General features: G+C 33.6%; 1 protein-coding gene across 7 annotated transcripts in view; it reads right to left on the bottom strand.

Annotated features, from left to right (window-relative positions):
- Positions 1–582: 582 nt before the first annotated feature.
- The window catches only part of LOC143186354 (CUGBP Elav-like family member 1), a 537,153-nt gene continuing 523,050 nt past the window's right edge, over positions 583–14,685 (bottom strand). For 5 of the 7 annotated variants that reach the window (XM_076390000.1, XM_076390001.1, XM_076390003.1 and 2 more), the window contains 5 exons: positions 14,321–14,443; positions 14,140–14,187; positions 9,347–9,577; positions 7,144–7,297; positions 583–4,249 (listed from right to left, as the gene is read on the bottom strand). In XM_076390000.1, coding sequence (XP_076246115.1) covers positions 7,170–7,297; positions 9,347–9,577; positions 14,140–14,187; positions 14,321–14,443 — 530 coding nt within the window. In that variant the 3' untranslated portion in view covers positions 583–4,249; positions 7,144–7,169. The remainder of the gene's footprint in view (positions 4,250–7,143; positions 7,298–9,346; positions 9,578–14,139; positions 14,188–14,320; positions 14,444–14,685) is intronic. The other 2 variants (XM_076390002.1, XM_076390005.1) reach the window with 2 other exon arrangements.

Raw genomic sequence — 14,685 nt, 5'->3', positions numbered from 1 at the left:
CGGTAAAGTGGGGTAATGATAATAATATTAATAATAATCGTAGCAATAATAATAGTAAACATAGCAGCACGAAATAACGGTATAAACGCATGTGCCCGAAAAAGAATGCGATGAAAAGATGACACGAACATAAAATGGTGGTATATTAATTGTAATGTTATATCTGACTAGGCTCCATTTGTATTAAGAATGTTATTATCCGTTGAACATCTGTGCAAGATTTAGTTGTTAATGGTGCATAAGTACATCAATTAATTGAAAAGAGATGTCTTTGGTAACTTGTATGGAACGTGACACGAACCAGGTTTAATTAATATACAACATAATCTACCAAGAGTGATGCACTCAATTATATTCCCTTTGTAATTATTTCAAGGGGATCATAATAAACTGTTCAAAGAAAATGTAAACAATTTCACAGGTTAAAAATACTTGAACATAATATTAGATTCTTATTAGTTCAGAAAATTTGTTCTGCTGAAAAAATGTGTTATTATAATATGTTAGTGCAAAACTGTTTGTTATGTAGAACTTTCGGGAAATTGTTAAATCATCTAAGTATGTATGCATTTTATATATTATATAATATAATCATTTAAATATGTAAATGTACGAAAATATTTTAAATTACTCATTGATACTAAAGTATACAGAGTATTCGACAACAGGTGTCCGAAATTTTGAGAAATGATTCTACATGTCAAAATAAGACGAAATTCAAAAATGTGAAAATTGCGTTTAAAGCTTCATTTTTCAGTTATTAATTGTGAAAAATACACTTAAAATGCGCGAGAACATTTCTGATGTGGGACTTATTCTACTGCCAGTATGCAGTAGTCAAGTCAGACACAGCGACGTTAGTAGAATAAGTCCCGAGTCAGACATATTTCACGCGTATTTTAAGCGTTTCCTCAATAATTTATAACTAGAAGACGAAGCTTGAAACACAATTTTTCTATTTTCATTTTCGTCTTATTTTAGCATACAAAATCACTCCTTAAAACTTTTGACACTGTCGTCGAACATTAAATCTATATACCTAAATTATTTATATGTACTGCTATTTTGTTTCGCATCATTTTTTGCCTAAAACATATAGGCATTGTTCAAATATTTAAATTTGTTGAAACTTTCGCCTGACCTGTTGAAGTATGCATACTATTTTGAAAAGATCATAATAAAATACAAGGAAAATAGACATTTTACATAAATTATTAAATTCGAATAATAAAACTTGAATAAGAAAAACCAAGTAATCTAAATACCTTCCAACACTGTTAGGGTCCTGGGTATTTTGGAAAGTAATTTTACATTTAATTGGTTTTATGAAATTGTTTACACTTTCTTTTAAATGATTTTTATGTATTTCGTACATAAAACTTGTTTCGTACGTTTTCTTATTCTTTCAAAAACTGCATAAAAACAAAGTTGGTGTCAGATGTTCCATTCATTTGGCTTGACTCATGCATGTAAATTGCACGTTGTCATAAAAACGAATTTATTTTAATATTTATGAATATGAATTTGTAGTTTTAGCAAAATTTATAGAAATAAAGTTCATGCAAATTAAACTGTAGCTACGAATACGAATTTGAATGAACTCTTTGATAACAAACAGGAAAAGAAAAAGGGGAGATAACAAAAAGAACCATTCATGGAAACAATTAGAGGGAGAGTCAACTTTGAACCAGCTGTAACTTGTAAAATGATTTATCAGCTCTTTTCAGTTTTTGCAGTAACTCTGATTGTTAAGACGAATTTATTCAGGATATACTGTTCCATATTACCTTGCCTCTCATCTTAAAACTTACGTTTAGATTATATCAATTCGTTTCCTTTCCTTTAAAAAATTATTTAAAATTTAATTTCACTTAATGAAAAAACGATTTGATGTAACTAAATTTAACGTAAACTAAATCATTACTTGGATAGCTTGAAGTCAAGTAATTCGAAACTGAAATATTTTATTTCCAATTATTCCCCTATAGTAAAACCTTTTTTTTTCTGCTTTTGTCTTATGATTTTATTTACAGCAGTTTGCCTTGCCTGATATATTACTTATTAAATTTATATTTTTCATATAAAATCAAGTAAATTTGTTATATGCTAGTGATTGCAAAAATATAAGAAACACATAGACTGAATTAATTTTATTCTCAATTTATCAGTTATCATCTATAGACTCTCCAAGCTTTGTTTTTTTCCCATACAGAAATCATATACCTTTTAGAATTGCGTTTATGCACAGTTTAAGTACCTAAGATGATAGTAACAATGAGTTAATCTTGTATCAGTAACAGCGATAATAAAAAAGTAACACGTTTTATAACGTGGACTGGCAATTCTAATTGAAACCTACTTTATTGCTAAAAACCTAATAAACTATAGAAACAAAGTTAATAGAATTAATAAAGCAAGATCACTGACGTATTTTCATACATTTCGCGAAATCATGTATCTGTTGAACATGATAAGTTCAGTTACTGATTCAAGATTAATTTTCAATTGTTACTTCATTTAATTAAAATGTTTCCAGTGAATTTTTCTAATCTTTTTGTTCTTGACATCATGCATTAAAAATACAGGATACCATTTTTTATGGGTGTACACGTTCGTTTCAATTCCAACGCAACAGAAATCACAAGGTATAAATGGACAAAATAAGTACTGATTAATGCAGGCAATGGAAAAGAAAAGAACTAATAATCGCATGTGCGCTAATTAAATGTTCATTGATGAACAATTTGTTGAGTTCGTAATTTTCCATCGTTAAGTTCATTATGCCACGCTCATATCGTACACACTTTAAGAAGCGATTCTAGTCCAATCCTATATACGATACGCGTTATCACAAAGTCATTAAAAAATGCTACTTATGTGTATCGTTTCCCCTACTTATCTTTTGTCTCCTCGTTCAAGGTTTGTCTTTTTCTTTTTTTGGTTCTTTTTTTTGGTAATCTTTACAATCGTTTAATTTACAACGATAGGTCGGTCCGACTGGTTCTTCGCTTTTCATTCGTCTCTAAATATTATTTTCCCCTATTTGCATTCGATTATCAGCCGGCACATCAGTGCGCGTTATTATCTACATATGAACAGGCGATTCGCAACATTGACAGCGATCCCCGAGAAATGAGCAGACGAAATCGACGCTCTGTCCATAACTTATCAACACGTACGCGTACTCTCCTATAATACAACATATACCGTTTCCGATTCACAGACCAAGTATACTTTCTGTCCCTTTGAAATGACTATCTATTTAGTGATTGTTCGCGAATAGTTCTTACGCCTAAAGGTCCACGAAGTGCAATTCGCTGCGATCTAAAATTGATTCGTACCTGTTCGTTCCTTTCAAATACTCCGCTCCGATGCTGGCAACATACCGCAGCCAAACTTCTTCAACACTTTTCCCCCATTAGCTTTAGATCGCATGGCTGGCTGGCTGGCGCGTGCGCGCGCATACGAACACTTTCGTACACATACACACGCAATGATACATGGGTTACATTCGCGTACGCTACGTAATATATACAGAGAACACACATACAGAGAAACAAAGAAAGATAAGGTAGCGTCACAGTTCAGCTCAGAGGAACATGAAAACATAGTGCTCGGTCGGTGGTTCCCCGACACTTCCATTTCGCTATTCGAATTTTTACAGATCCGACTTCGAAAGGTGATCGGTCGTTCCTTGGTCGCTCGGTATCGCGAAATCCAGCAGCCTTTATCTCCCACGACGAGTCCTTATTTTCCAGTTAATTTCACATTGACTTGGTCCAACAACCTGGCTGACGATCGTCATTTGGGGACTCTTCTCATACATCGTTTTTATTACACACAGGTGGTGAATATAGGGGGTGACGTAACGCGCCACGATCGACAATCAGTGCCATCTATTCCGGTGAAACGGAAGAGACAAAGCAGTGCAGGCAATCGTGGAAACGCGAGATGAAACGTAGAGGTAGCTGTTGGGTGGATGGATTTAGTATTGAGGAGTTCCTTGGTCGGATGGTCATGTATGAAAAAAGGAGATGTGTAGATATTTGAATGGAGCAAGACAGCGGGTAGATGTGTACAGGCACCGACAGACACAGAATGACTGATCGAGAGGCTGACCAAGGAGTCGTGTTTGATCGACTGATCGACTGATCGACCGACCGATCGGTCGAACGATTGACCGATTTGACTGAGACTGACATGGCACGGCGACTCCGATCGAGAACACGGTCACAACGTCACAGGCCACCTGCTGGCACACAAACAAACACACAGACATGTTAGTCACTACCACACACCAGATATGTAGGATTTCCTGAGCAGACGTGCACGGTGACGAAGCTTGCCGATTGTTTCTTAATATTTCGCTGTTTATCAATCGTTTTATTTCTACCTATTCTTTCGAAATTATTTCACATGTTCTTGCACGATTAAAAAATGTTAGTTATGAAGACAAATACCGTTGTATTAATCGAGGCCAATGAAAGTTTTGCAATTAATAGACATCCTTTGTAAAATTCATGCAAAATTTTCGAGACAGCGTCACTGTGCAACATGTACGCAGGTACTTTACCGATACGTCGTTATTTAACGGAAGTACTTAAGGATTTAGTTTGCAAATAATAATCGTCTATAAATATATAATAATCTTATCGAAAGAAAAAATACAATTTTACTAAAAGTTTAAAAGTTTTTTTAAAAGAAGTTTAAATTTTGATTCTTATTTTCCTTCGCGTTATAATTCATTAATTTTTTTGAGTCACTACTAAATTTGTATACACGAAAAGCTGTTCAATTTGAACCTTCTCATGGAAAAAATCGATGAAATACTTCTGTCGTTAATTGTTACCGACGATCGGTTATATCCCATAGAAAAAACACGGCAATGTTAGTACTAACAACTAATGAAGCGTCATAGCGTAATTAATCATAAAACTTAGAAATAATAACTATCACGATAGAACGTTCCAAGTTTTGTGCCTTGTACGACAAACGAGGGACTAATTCGCGTGACTACATATATTAAATATAGTGGCGTAATCATGTAACAAATTAGTGAGGTAGATCGTTGTGGTTTCATTGCTACCTACCGGTACAACAATGCACATTATCGACAGAATGTGTTACTAAAAATATATAAACACGTTTATATGTATAAATATACGTACAAAAATTAATAGAACAAGAAAGAGAAGCGAAAATCTTGGAAAGACTGGTTAATATAACCATTCTTGTGGCGTGAAAAAAACTCAAAGCGAACTACTTTGTACTCATCCGAGGAAAGCTACGGTATATGTTAGTGAAACTCCACGATACGTAATTCCACTTTGTGCACAAAAGTTAGCACAGAAAGCTTAATTGGCAGCCGTTGCAACGAAATGGAGTTTGATTACACCACTGGCGCGAACGGGGCAGGTAAGAGGCTGTAAAGACAGGCTTGCCAACCTTCGACATTCGAAGGGTCAGTAGAGTTAAGCGAATGTATTTTGTTCTCGTTTTGATGCTTTGTTGAAGTTCTCCCTGTATCGAAGGTTCCAAATTGATGTGTGCTTTTGGAACATGAAAGCAAGAAGGACGCCCTGGGATTTTGTTTATGAAAAAATAGACGACTATTTTAGAGGGTGCTTTTTTGCAGTGTAATATTTTATACAGGGTGTCCCCCAAAAATGGGTTGTATTTAACCAAAGATTAGTGGCTTGTAATTTTTGGGACTTTGGTAATTTAGGGAATGTTACGGACTTCTCTTGGAATAATATATTCTAAGTCTATAAACAGAAAGACATAGAATTACTGAAGTCAATCATACTGAAATTTTAGTGAAATTTATTTCAAAAATAGCTTTATTGTTAACTATTTTTTTTATCTCCATTCTTTCAAAAGTTAAACCGAATAAATTAATGATAAGTAATAAACGTTTCCTCACAACTAAAAATTATATACTTATATATAACATTAAATTATAGAAAAAAAGTCAATGTAATCATTGTTCATAAAATATCGTTAAGGAAGTAAAACTATGTACGAATAGCTACAGTACTATGTTAGAACACTTGTTGGTTTATGGTATTTGAATATAGCTATTTAAATAGTAAACGCTGGAAGTGGCAATCTCCCAATCTTTTATCGCTCGGACTTTTAGAAACATGTTGTATATATGTATGTATATGTACGTATTACAAAGGAATACAGGACCTTCTTAAAAACAGAATCCATGTACATATTTCACTTTTCCCATATTTTTGGGACACCCTGTAAATTAGCAACCCAGATCTGTTTGCTTCTTAACGTCGTACAAGATATAATATATTACTATGCATTTTGTTATGTACAGTATCAGTGAAGATATCATTTGAAAACAATTGCTCGCAAAAAAATAAATATACGTTACACTCTAACACCATTGCTTAGTGTTTAGTCAAAATATCAACGTGGAACACATTAGAAAACAACTACTCGTTGCACCTTCAGTCGAAGAGGTATCGAATGTCCATTGGTAGAGTTGCTGTCGCATTGAAAAAGTGGTACCACCTCTGAAGGGTAACGTGAAGATCGACACGTCAGTAAGACGTACATATGTCACCATGAGAAGCACGTGTACATCGAAAGAGACGAAGAAAATATAAAACAGTCTCTTTTATCCAGGTACAAAAAAATAAGTCGGAAGATACATGGACGGATTGTAGACAGGTAAAAAAGTGAGAACGAGAAAAAGAATGCGTATTGCGAAGACAAGAAACGTTGGAAAGGACAATAATCGTTTCCTCTGTTCTTCGGGGATATGTTTGACGATGTAAGTCTTCGAAATTATCACAGCCTCGTTTACGAAGGATAACGCGGTCTCGCAACGAAACTCATGGCCGCCTGTTCGGCATCTGAGCACGAAATTGGGTTACGTATCTCCCGAGTCCGTCACTTCGACCTCCATAGAGAGAATACTGCATGACTAGAGACTTTGTTTTAGGAAGCGACGTCTTCTAAACAATACTCCTGTCAAAATGAAACGATCTATCTGTCGTTCTCTGGTCCAGGAATATATCCCGACCAATAGCGATCGACGTCGCGACTTATCGACATGGCTTTTGATCAAAGACGCCAAGGCCATTGGTTCCGAGCCGTGGCATCCGAGAAACCCTCGGTATCTACCTACGAATGGTGAGCGACGTTGTCGGCTAATAGGGTTTCGATGCATCCTTCGATCGTTTCAGCTGGACCTTCAGCCGTTTCATGCCGATCTGGAAGCCGTTCATCGCCTGAATCGCTGCTTGCGCACTCGCCGCGTTGTCATACGACACGAAGCCTGAAAATAATTTTGAGATCATTCTGCAAACTGTCTTCACGTATAATGCAAGGTGTACAGAAATTGCATTCGTCTAGGTCAGTCATGTACAACTCCTTGCTGCTTGGATGATTTTTTAACGATCAAGGATGTGTGTCACGTTGCTAACCCATTTGTATCATACGGAAAAATAAAAAAAATGCTTCTATTACCAAATGTTTTTATTATATGTTTTTATTAAATTTTAGTAATATTGAAAAATACAAGAAAATTGCACACATATGTGTGACAATGACGTAAATGGGCTAAGAATGCATACGTACTGGGTGTTCGACTACAGGTGTCAGAAATTTTAAGATGTCATCTACATGTCAAAGTAGAATGAAAATCAAGAATGACAAAATCGTGTTTGGTGTTTCGTTCTCGAGTTATTAATTGTTGAAGAAACGTCTAAAATTCGAGTGAAATATGTCTAACTTATTCTACTGTCTTCGCTGTGTCTAAAGAGGCTAGTGCACGTCGGCGTCAGCAGTAGAATATGTTCCAAGTCAGACACGTTTTACACTCACGAATTTTATGCGTGTTCTCAATAATTAATAACTCTAAAATGAAGCATCGAAGGCATTTTCGTAATTTTTTATTTTACTGTTATTTCAGTGTGTAGAATCATCCCTTAAAATTTCTCACACATGTCGTCCAACATTCTGTATGTCATATGGTTGTATGATATTTCAGCATCTGATTACTGACCAGGACAATTAAGCTCAAAAATGCGCTAATGGAAGAAATAAAAAGAAAATCCACAACCAAACTTAATCTACTTTATCACTGAAAAAATTGTAGTCAAATTTTGAGTAGTTTAGTGGTAATGTTACATCAGGTAAATACATGGATTTTTTCATAAACTGTTTAGGAAAAGGTTACATAAATAATTATTTTGATAGTCCAAACATAGACTTGGTTACTTCTCAGGTCATGATGCTGAGAAAGCCACTTGCTCTCGAAGTGGTTGATATCTTAAGAAGTAATTTTACACGGCTTCATCTTCGAGTTGTTTATTCTCGAAAGAATGCCAAAATCCGCGTGAAATATATTTGACGCGCGAACTTATTCTACTGTCGACGAATGTAGCCAAGTTTTAAGACAGCGATGGCAGTAGAATAAGTACTTGCGTCAGTCGAATTTTAGGTACATATCTATGTATTTTCAACAGCTAATAAGTTAGAAATGAAACTTCAAACGATATTTTATTATTTTTTATTATCGTCTTATTTTGGTATATAGAGTTAAAAATTCTGACACTTGTTGTCGAACACCCTATACATATGTACTTACACATATATATTGGGTTTAACGTATGCTTTTGTATGTAACTTCATAGATAAAAAAATATGTAAATGTTAAAAGAAAATTGAATGGAATGGCAAATGGAATTCCTTCTACACTAAATATAAGTTTTATATTCTTGATTATACTACAAATTAGTTTTACAAATTCCTGGAAAATAGTTACTATTTTGTTACTCACTAATGTTTATTAATGTATCGTTAAGTTATTAACGTTATTAGTTGTTAACATTTCTTATTAAATTACATTCCTTTCCTTGTTATGCAAATCATAATACCAACTACTTAAAGATTTAGTTTGAAATTTGTACAAATTTTGTATTATTTCCTCTTTAGTACAGTAACAGCTTCAAAGTTAAATTAAAATTATCAACTGCTATTAATACCAAAAGATAGTAAAAACAAAGAAGTTTTTTTAATTTTAGAATTTAGAATACACGCCCTTAAATATGGGAGAATGAATTAATTTATTTTTTAAAATCTCTTTTTTAGTAACCAAATTTGTTAATAACGACTATTTTAATTATATCAGAGCTATCATATCAACAGAATGTTCTGATTTACAGACTGATCAGCAATTCCTATAATTACAGGAATGAATGTACCATATTAACAAGAGCTGATGTAGGAAATATTAAAATCGTCAACCAATTAAATGTTGTGTTATTAAGATATCTACACAATCAGAAAAAAAAAATATAGAAATGTAGATTGCTTGACTTACCAAAGCACTTGCTCAACTGCGTCTGTTTGTCGATGAAAACCTTGGCAGAGATGACGTTCCCGAACGGCACAAACGTAGAAACGAGGTCAGTATCACTGAATTCCTGCGGTAAATGGTATATAAACAAGTTGCAACCCTCGGGACCCTCGATCTGCTTATCGGTGGTAGTGAATTTCGCCTTTTGAGCTGCTGCTGCTGCCGCAGCCGCTGCTGCCGTGAACGCCGGGATCCCTGGAAACATCAATATTTGTCATCGCCGGTTCTTTTTCTACAATTCTAAGGTGATCTGTGCGCATTGCCTCTTAGTATCCCACGAGATTCGCATTTAACAAGACCTCGATCGCGATTACTGACGATTCCTCTACAGTTTAAATGCACAAAGTCTGCTGTATCTTATACTACTGAAGGTACACGGCAGAGCTTGTGCGTTCAACCCTTCAGTTCCCATAGGCACTTACAGCTGCCACATTTCATTTGGTCTGTGACATAAAGAAATTGAAATGGAATTGGAATTCCAATTTTATCCTTCTTTTTTTCTTGTATGGGAATTGGAGGATTAAAGCGAAGGCTAGGGGCAAAGGATTTAGAACAGAGAATATGTAGAAAGTAATTTTAAAAAGAGGTCGAAGAATTGAAAGATATACAGTACTGCTCATGTGTATTCGAACGTTTTCACAAGTTTAGAGAATTACAAATTTATTGGTAGCAACCCATATTTATTGCTTAGATTAACTATTAATTACTGCTAAAAACAATTGCTGTAATTATTATATACTTAATTTTAAGATATAATAGAAATACGAAACAAATGTAAAGAATTTACATCAATTACTACAAGGAAATCTGTATGTTTCTCAACATGTGACACCATTGGAATATTTATGAGCGGTACTGTACATATCTATAGTACATATTTACAAATATATGTCGAAGAATGTTAACGTAGATTTACGAATTAATTTCAGCTTTAGTTTCGTACAGCTCACAATTTGCAATCAAATAAAATCTTAGAAACTGTGAGAAGCTCCTTGATTTAGTTAGTTTTCGGACTAGCAAGTTGAGTTTACTTTCTTAAACGTTGTCTTAATACTTGGTCTGTACTTGGTTTCTATAGTGAAACCTTTCAAGATTTCCTTAAGCCTAGAGATACTTCATCCTTTTAAATGACTGATGCACAATCATTAATCCTAAAGTGGATAGCATACTGTATGTCAGTGCTGTCCAAGCACGAGGGCTCGCGAGCCTTGTGGACTCTCCCACTCCCGTTTTTGTCGTCAGGGAAACCACGCAACGTTATGAAGGTCTGCATGATATGTTAATGTCTTTATTTATAAGAAAGTTCAAAACTACGAACAACGTATGTGTTAGTGGAGCAACAGAACGATAGGAAGGAGCAGGCGAGTGAGGGGCACCTACTCTGGATAGCGCTGGTGTATGTAATACAAGACAGCATGTAACTTTTTTCATTGTAGTGATTAATGTAGTGAAAAAATAAGTCGACAATATAAAAGAAAATTTGTTGATGTCAAGCTTCGTTTTTGAGAAAACTGAGTTTGAATTATGATCGAGTAGAGGCGAACGGAACTGAAGTTTTAGGTGTTTAAAGGGTACACAGAGAAAGAGGAAAACTCACGGTCTGACTACACCTACGGTGAAGTAGAACCTTTCCCTTTCAACGTTTACTTCTCAAATGCTTAAAACTAAACTTTGGTACACTCGTTTTCGTTTAAAATTCAAAGTCAATTTTCCCCCAAATGAAGCATGATGTTACAGAATTTTATTCTATATTTTCAACTATTTTTTCATGTAGAATACATCTTATTCCTTATATTGAATAACTTCTTACATTGAAATGAGAGTTATCTACACATAGTATTCTTTACAACAAATTGAAATGAAAAGCTGCTTCTAAATGTACACCTATTTACATTTTGTGACGCATTTACTACGATTGATTTGCAAACCTATGTTGACAAGATATAAGTACATTACTAATTTTTAGAAACTATAAGAAACCCTTGTTAATTGACAATTTTTATTATTGTCAATCAAACTGGAATCATTCAGATAAAATCAAAGTTTAAACTATTTTCTGTAAAGAAAATTCAAATTTTCTATTTCTTTTTGGATCTTTATGAAAACAGTACCAATAGATTACGTTCTTTCCTCCAAGAACATATATTACTTCTTAACTATGAGTGGTTCAATTAGTTTCTAAATTATACAGGTGAGTTTCATGTTATTTACAAGTAATTATATGTATATGTGTTCTCCCAATTATATCATTCTCTCAATATGAATTCATTGCTTTATCCACTGTACTTTGAAATCAATATGAAGACATGAGTTTAGACTATTCACTTTATATTCACAAGACTATTCACAATTGTATGATGAAGATCTAAAGAACATAATTAAAGCTATACATATTTTTTAAATTGTCTTCTCAGGAACTAACAAATATAGTAAAAATAAATGTGCATCGGTTCAAGGACTACAATTCCACTATACATTCAGAGTGTAATTTTACAATAATTGTATTACTATTATACATATTTATATCTTTTAGTGTGACACTTTCTTTTCTCTAAGGTGAGACATCACAGAAAAAGAAAACAGAAATATCTAATAACGATAAGTGATCAAGTTTTGTGCGTAGCCAAAAGAGAATCTTGCTAAAACATACGGAAAAGCTGAAAGTAGATTTGCTGGTGATTTCTTATCTTGTGTCCAAGCTTCCCGCTGCTGTAAAATGTTTTTGGAAAGTCGAGAAACAGTGACAGTTAAGTCACATTTTCTGGGAATTTACACGAGATCGGAGATGAATGTAGCATGTGTAAACTTCACATTCCCTATGATTAATGTCTGATGGTATGAGTAACGTGTATTTGAGGAACTCTAGTTGAATCGTGATGTTGCAGATGAGATCATTAGAAGGCATTTTGAATGAAAAATACTGAAAGACTGCATAGCAACAGTACGTTTGTATGTTAAAAACACGTTGTCAGTTCACAAGTTTCTCGCAAAAAAGCTTTTTTTTGTATTTTCTTATTCAGCTTATTTGTCACTCTGTAATTCCTTTTCATTTAATGACTTGAAATTAAGGATTAGAGACAGTTATATTTAGACTCTTAGCAGTATATCTGTAGAAGGTTGTAACAGACATTGTAAAAGTCTACAGAAATTGATTTTCGATTCTGCTGAAAAAAATAAACAATTTGATGCCGTAAGGCCAAAAAATATCAAAAAAAATATAATATCATTACTAGCCTGTAAAATATAGGTTTTAGACTATTTTAAAATAGTATCGTAGTAAGGAATCTTGAAAATGTATTCAAATGCTTGCACCTCAAACTGTTCACAAATAGAATGCATACTTCAGACTAAAGTTTTTAAAACAGTATTGTAGCTAATGTAAGTTATGCGTCTTGAGAATGTAAATTGCCATCAAAGGAAAATTCAATAACAGAACATTACCTTTCACAACAGTCACGGAAGGTATTCGAGCGCGAGAATGATTTCTGCATTGCTTAATATTAATTTTTAGTCCTCTTTTGCATTAAATAATATCTCTATCTTAGTAGGCAAATGAATCAATCATAGCGATGTGTTAGTAGATAATTAAAATTTAATATTTACATTTTGTAAGTGTTTAACTACTTTCGTGAGCTTATCTTATTACTCTCAATTTTATGCTTCTCGACTAATTGTGAGAAACTCCGGTAAGAATAAGATGTACGTACGTATAATCCTCTCTCTCGTTACTCAATGCTACATAAACACGTTTGGAGGTCAGTAGAGAGAGTTCAGTTTATTGATTCAATTCGTTGATTCTTCGACCTTTGTTTTAAATCACCTTCTACAATTTGTCATTGATGAAATACAATCTGTCACATCACTAATTAAATTCATATTACAATGAATCTTACTATAAATTCTATGTAATGTATATTTTTTATACTTCTCAATGATGTTTATTTAAATTTATGAGACGCACTATAAGATGAATTTAATAAAACTATAATTTATCAAAAACATAAATAAATTTTAAAGTTATCACACATAAAGTTAACAAAATTCTTCAAATTTTATTAACACTCTTTTCTTCAAAACTAAAAAAAAATGTTAGATTATACCTTTAGTAATTAATGAAACTATGTAGACATGCATATATAAGCTAAATATTTTATAAAACATAAATACGTTTTTTGTTTCATATGCATATTCTCATATGCAATATTGGGCTTAAATTATTTACTAAGTTTCTTTCTATTTTTTCACGAACTACCTACTGTTGAGCTGGGATAATTACATATACAAGAGTTGCTTAATATATAAAGTCAAGTCTGCCTTAATCACTGAATATGTAAGTACTTTGTTATATTCGCCAAAAATTATTCTTCATATATCTTCTTCATACATTTAAAAAAAAAAATTAACAGAATATTAAAAACAGAGTATTAATTGCTTGCAATATCAATATCTGTATCACGATTAATACTAACTATTTTGAAAACCAAGTAAAACGGTTTAAAAAAAGGATAAAAGACTAAATTATTAAAAAAAACCAGGCGAGAAGATATAAAAGAATAAAAATGTTAGACAAATATTTCAAATAAAATCACAACAATGAATTTTGCTAAATCCACCTTCACGTTTTTTCATTCTTCTGCCTTCATTTATTAAACAACCCCCGCGCAACACATAATTCGATCACGTGCAAACGATACACAATGGGGAATTCCATGTAATTGTACAGCACTAAAGTCAGGCATTCCATTCGTGTTACTCACTATGCAATTCTTTCTTTTCCATGGTCACCGTCGTCTTTCCAATGAGAGCTTTAAGGCGCACAGTTACACGTTAGAACAACACATTTACGGAACAATGTGCAAGTAAACAATACATTTTGCCAGTTATCAATTCATCATCAGGCTAATTCTAATAATAAGCTTCGCTACTTGGCACACGTACCTGCGTACTGTTGCAAGCTGGAGTAGGCGTTGCTCAAAGAATCCTGTAACCCGTTTAAAGGAGTCCCCGTTAAGGAATTGAGCGCTAAGGATGTCACAGGACTCAGGCTACCGCCAGTGGACCCTTTAAAATTCAGATCAGAAACGTTATTAATAGTTTCTTCACTCGATTTGCGTCGATTTCTACGGCTGTGCCCACAATCAACAACTGGATATCCGAAAAACTTGTAATTCCCTGAATACTGCATGCTTCATGCTATTATATCGACGAAAAAAAAAGTAAAAAACAAAATATAAACCCCTGTGTTACGATACAGCCTTACGGTACTAAACATTATTTGTTAATATTGCGAATGCAACGCGCAG

The sequence above is a fragment of the Calliopsis andreniformis genome, chromosome 12 (assembly GCF_051401765.1).
Source record: "Calliopsis andreniformis isolate RMS-2024a chromosome 12, iyCalAndr_principal, whole genome shotgun sequence".
Taxonomy (NCBI): domain Eukaryota; kingdom Metazoa; phylum Arthropoda; class Insecta; order Hymenoptera; family Andrenidae; genus Calliopsis; species Calliopsis andreniformis.
Note: the sequence above shows the minus strand (reverse complement) of the source record. Positions and strands in the feature narration are given on the sequence as shown.